The sequence below is a fragment of the Varanus komodoensis genome, unplaced genomic scaffold, assembly GCF_004798865.1.
Source record: "Varanus komodoensis strain SLA01 unplaced genomic scaffold, ASM479886v1 scaffold532, whole genome shotgun sequence".
NCBI classification, from domain to species: domain Eukaryota; kingdom Metazoa; phylum Chordata; class Lepidosauria; order Squamata; family Varanidae; genus Varanus; species Varanus komodoensis.
This window is the reverse complement of record NW_025336129.1, coordinates 16,724-22,132: the sequence shown is the minus strand read 5'-3', so window position 1 is coordinate 22,132 and position 5,409 is coordinate 16,724. Positions and strand designations below refer to the sequence as shown.

Sequence of the window (5,409 nt, the reverse complement as noted above, 5' to 3'; positions counted from 1 at the left end):
CTCCACTGCCCAGGAAGACCTGCCACAGATGAGGAGGAGCTGTGAGCTTTAACCTGCTGGCCGCACGGAGAGACGGACTGCTCACCCCCACCGCCCGCCTGGGAAGACCTGCCGCGGAGGAGGAGGAGCCATGGGCTTTAACCTGCCAGCTGCATGGAGAGACGGACTGCTCACCCCCACTGCTCAGGAAGACCTGCCGCCGCCGCCGCGCTGCCCGGAAGACCACCGCCGGCATGCTGCCGGCCTGGCTGCACCACACCTGGCCAGCACGTGCTCGACGTGCCCTGCTCTGCCCCCTCCTCTGGCACAGGTGAAAGCTGTTAATCACAGGTAGGTGTGTGTTTTCAAATGGCAACCCGTCTTTTAATGAAGCGCATGGGGAAGTGATGGGGAATGTGCCTGTGATTATCAGGAAGCTTTCCATGGATCCCTCCTCTAAAAACTAGGTGCGTCTTATGGTCAGGTGCATCTTACAGAGCGAAAAATATGGTAATCTAACTGATCTCTAAAATTTCTGATTTTCATTTAGCTCACATATGGATCAATTGCACCAGCAGAGAAAGAGACCATACAGATTCATTCCTTTTACCACATGGCCCCATACGAAGACAGTCAGTTCATTGGGATTATTAGGTTACTTCAGCATTTTGAGTGGATGTGGATTGGTGTTGTTGTTGACTGTACGAACGGTGGAGAACATTTTGTGCAGGTCCTGGAGGAACTACTTTCTCAGAATGAGATCTGTTCTGCCTTTACAAAAAGCATTCCACAACTGGCCTCTCTTGATGATGTTGATAAATTCAGTCATTTGTTATCAGAGTTATATGAGATTTTCACAAATAGCAAAGTCAGTGCATTAATCATGTATGGAGAATCACTGACTATTTCATGGATAAGAACTGCTCAGTTCATGCATGATCTGAGAGATAACTCCACAACATCCTTTAGGAAGGTGTGGATTGTGACAGCACAGATTGATTTCATACTCAAGGGCTTTCAACATGGTTGGGGTCTTCAGCTGTTCCAAGGTGCCATTTCAGTTACAATTCCATCCAAGGATCCCCCAGAGTTCAGAGACTTTCTCCAGAGGGTAAAACCTAACTGGAACCAAGAGGACGGTTTTCTGAAAGCTTTCTGGGAGCAAGCATTTGACTGTTCCTTTGCAGATCTCACTTCGCCAACCACTGCCAATGAACTGTGCACTGGCGAAGAGAAGCTGGAGAACCTTCCAGCTCCTCAGTTTGAAATGGACATGACTGGCCACAGCTACAGCATCTACAATGCAGTCCATGCTGTGGCACATGCCCTGCACACCATGATGTCCTCCAGATCCAAAGGCAGAGACCTGATGCAGAACAAAAAGGCAGATCTTCAAAAGCTGCAGCCCTGGCAGGTGATCTCATTGCAAGAAATGCTCTTTCATGCCAATGAACAAATTTCGACATATTCAGAATACATCCACTTTCCCCTGTTCCATCCATACATTAAGAGATAACATTCTGCCTCTGGTTCATTTATGTCATTCTGTGAACTTGCACTTCTTCCTTTAAGAGCTGAAAAATAATAACAATTTTGGTGTTGGAGTCCTGTTTTGAGCAAGGAGTTGGACCCAATGTCCTCCTGGCCTGTCAAGATTCTATGATTTTATGTACCTCCATTCTTAAAATATATCAGTTCAGTTCCAAACTATGAATCTAATATGAACCAAAACAGTGCAATGCATTTCAATGGGTGTAGGCTAAATAAAACTTGCAAGAGATATGTCCCATAAACCATATAAGTGCAAAATGTATGAAATTTGTAATGTGCTATTTTCCAATCTTTTCTTGTTATTCAACTCCCCTGTCTGCCTTTTCCCCCTTTTCAATTAGCTCCATTCATTTCTTCTTAGCATTTCATTTAATAATGCCGCTGGAGAAGCAGTGTCCTTTAGTGATAAGAGGGTACTGAAAGGTGGATTTGATATCATGAATTTGGTCACTTTCTCCAATTTCTCCTTCAAAAGAGTGAAAGTCGGAAGGCTGGATCCCAAAAGTCCTGAAGGAAAAGAACTCACCCTCAATGGGGATGCAATTGTATGGCCTAGAGTCTTTAACCAGGTATGCAGCTTATGGTCTTCTTGCTGGATTATGCATTCTGAAAAAGTACATGTCATGTTACATGTCTGCATAGATACATACATAGATGCAGCCCTTATCCTGTGTAACCCTGTATGAATTGTCCTCAAGTTGCTGGAAAAGGTCAGTGTACCCAATAATAGGAATCCATTCTGAAGGTAAATATGTCTGCCCATCTTTTCAAACTGATTCAAGATCCAGGGTGGCATATTGACTTTACAGATGGACAGGGCTCTTGGGAGATCAAAGTGCTAGTTCCTATGTGGCCATGGAGCTCACTGGGTGACTTTGGGCCCGTCACAGACTCTCATCCCTATCTGCATCACAGTGTTACTGTTGTGAGCCTAAAAATGGATGCCTTGGGTTCCTCAAAATTGCAGAAAAGGTGGGGTATAAAAACACGTTAATTAAAAAAGTTGCAATTGGAATATGTTCTAATTTTCATGCATAACTGTGTAAAAAAATCACTGTATTTACCATGTCTTGCTTCAATATCTAGTAATCTTTTATCCACAGATAATGTTTATTTGATGATGTTCATTTATTTAAAAACAAACATCCCAAACACCAGTGCTCCCTTCATTGTAACACAGGGAGGGCAAAATTCTGTTTCCTTCCCACAGGCCACCAAGTGGCTCTCTCTACTTCCTTGAACACTATATGGGCCTAGAGATTTCCAGTTGATCCATGAAGAGGTGCAAATGACTCCCAGTCTAACATTATTTCATGTCTGGACAGGTGATTCCCATTTCTCTCTGCAATGAACGCTGTCGTCCAGGTTACCAGAAGAGAAGGAGGGAAGGGGAGAAGTTCTGTTGCTATGATTGTGCTCCATGTCCTGAGGGGAAGATTTCCAACCAAACTGGTAGGTGGCACAAAAACTGGGTAACCCTTTAAACTCCCATGAAAGTGTGAACTATTTTCTTGAAGAACTTCCAAGACTCTGGAGGAGAGTTGGAAATCATGGGAAAAGCAAGGGGGCATAGAATCCATTTCCCTAAACAGTAGTGTTCTTCTGAAGAAGCTTTTTGGTTTCTCACCTGACCTTGCTGCATTACTGGCAAATTGGTGTTGTCTTCCTCTTTTTCAGACATGAATGAGTGTTTCAGATGCCCAGAAGATCAGTATCCAAACAAGGGCAGGAACAGTTGCATTCCCAGATTGATCCAGTTCCTGTCTTATGAAGAACCTTTAGGGATCAGCTTAGCCTCAGCTGCCCTTTCCTTTGTCTTGATCACAGCCTTGGTGCTCAGCATTTTCCTTAAGCACAATGATACTCCGCTGGTCAGAGCCAACAACCGGGGCCTCTCCTACATGCTTCTCGTCTCTCTCCTGCTCTGCTTCCTGTCTCCTTTGCTCTTCCTCAGACAGCCTGGCCAAGTGACCTGCCTCCTCCGACAACCAGCCTTCGCAATCATCTTCTCAGTGGCCGTTTCTTGTGTCTTGGCAAAAACCGCCCTTGTTTCTCTGGCCTTCAGGGCTACCAAGCCTGGGTCAAGGCTGAAGAACTGGGTGGGGAAAACGCTGGCCCATTGCATCACCCTCACCTGCTCCTCTGTTCAAGCAGGCCTCTGCGCCATGTGGCTGGCATCTGCCCCTCCTTTCCCTGACTTAGACTCTGACTCTGTGACTGAAGCAATAGTTCTGCAATGTAACGAAGGGTCAGTCCCCCTGTTCTTCTGTGTCCTGAGCTACATGGGTCTCCTGGCCCTTGCCAGTTTCACTGTGGCTTTCCTAGCCCGTAGATTGCCAGATTCTTTTAACGAAGCCAAGTTCATTACGTTCAGCATGTTGGTGTTTTGCAGCGTGTGGGTCTCCTTTGTGCCCACCTACCTGAGCACAAGAGGCAAAGACACGGTGGCTGTGGAGATCTTCTCCATCTTGTCCTCTGCTGCTGGCTTACTGGGTTGTATCTTTGCCCCCAAATGCTATATCATTTTGCTGAGGCCTGAGATGAACTGCAGAGATCAGCTGATGAGAAAGAATTGACCGTTTCCCTGTCTCTAGTATATTGTACTTCTGTAGGCTTAAGAGTTTTAGTATCCAAGTGTTTTATGTAGGATTACCCTGGATTCCCACTCAACATTTGTTCTGGTGTAATGGGTCCTCAAAGGGTTTCAACTTGCACAAGAATGGCATTTGACTATTTTTTTGTTCTTACTAAGCCCATTAAAAATGAGGAAGTCTGCATAACAATAGCAGCCATATTAACTTTTCCTTATGCAACAAATGTTTGGCCTATTAACATAAAATTTCCTAGCACAGCTTTCCTTCAGTACATTGTCATTCTATTTGCTGGATATTCTAAGAACCTTACTTTAGACATGAGACCAAGATGATCTGAATAGAAGTTCCCTTTTTGGATTCCTTTTTCTTCTCACCCCCAACCCAAAACCCTAACCTGAACCCTAACTCAAAAAAGGATAAAGCATAAAGAAATGTTTCTGTAGAAATTGCTAGATAACCCTTGACTAAACTTTGGAGCATCCAGCATCGTGCATAAAAATAAACCCTACAGGCTGTGCATTATATATTTATGTGTGAATCAATCTAAACAGTGTAATGGTAGTAACTTCTGAGCAGGCATGCATAATGTCGAGCTGTTTTTGAAACATGTGACCAAACTTATTTGATAAACATGCTGCTTCCTGTATGCTCAACTAACACTAGCATTAAGTGCATATGGCCCACCATCATCCTTATTTTAATCTAATGAAAATAATTCAAGTGACGATAAAATATTGCAGTATGAATCAAGTTTAAACCTAAATCAACAGCACTTAAAGTAGGCACTGCATCATATGACTGTGCATAAATTTACCCACATCTCTAGAAAAAGAAAGTCAGCCTGTATCTCATTTGCAGTTGAAGCCCATGCTTTTCTAAGCATAGGATGGAATCCATGGAACAAAATCCGTACCTTTGAAAAATGAACACCTCTGGAAAGTATGTTCAGGAACACATTAATAAATGGAGAGAGATGTGAACATTACAAAAATATGTACAATTGATCCATATATTTAAACAATATGCTTGGAAACATCCAGGCATTTTTGTGCTCAGAATCTAGGAAGGGCAGAAGATGGAATGAGGGTCATGGTGGCATTTGATTGTGAGTTGCCCAGAGGTGGTGCGGTACAAGAGGTGGTGCACAAATGTCTAAATAAATAGCGTTGTTGGACCCTGAAAAGCTGGATTTTTTCTGATTTCCACATCCCAAATTCACTTTGAACAGTCATGTTAGCTTAAGGAGAAATGAGATGCAGTACTGAGAGCAATTTGTTGATGTTGA

At 43.6% G+C, this 5,409-nt stretch overlaps 1 protein-coding gene across 1 annotated transcript; it reads left to right on the top strand.

Moving 5' to 3' along the window:
- The first annotated feature begins 592 nt into the window (after positions 1–592).
- Positions 593–4,106, top strand: LOC123032349 (vomeronasal type-2 receptor 26-like). Its single transcript, XM_044448160.1, has 4 exons — positions 593–1,393; positions 1,872–2,099; positions 2,856–2,982; positions 3,208–4,106. The coding sequence occupies exons 1-4, from the start codon at positions 593–595 to the stop codon at positions 4,104–4,106; spliced, it is 2,055 nt and encodes a 684-aa protein (XP_044304095.1).
- Positions 4,107–5,409: the final 1,303 nt, after the last annotated feature.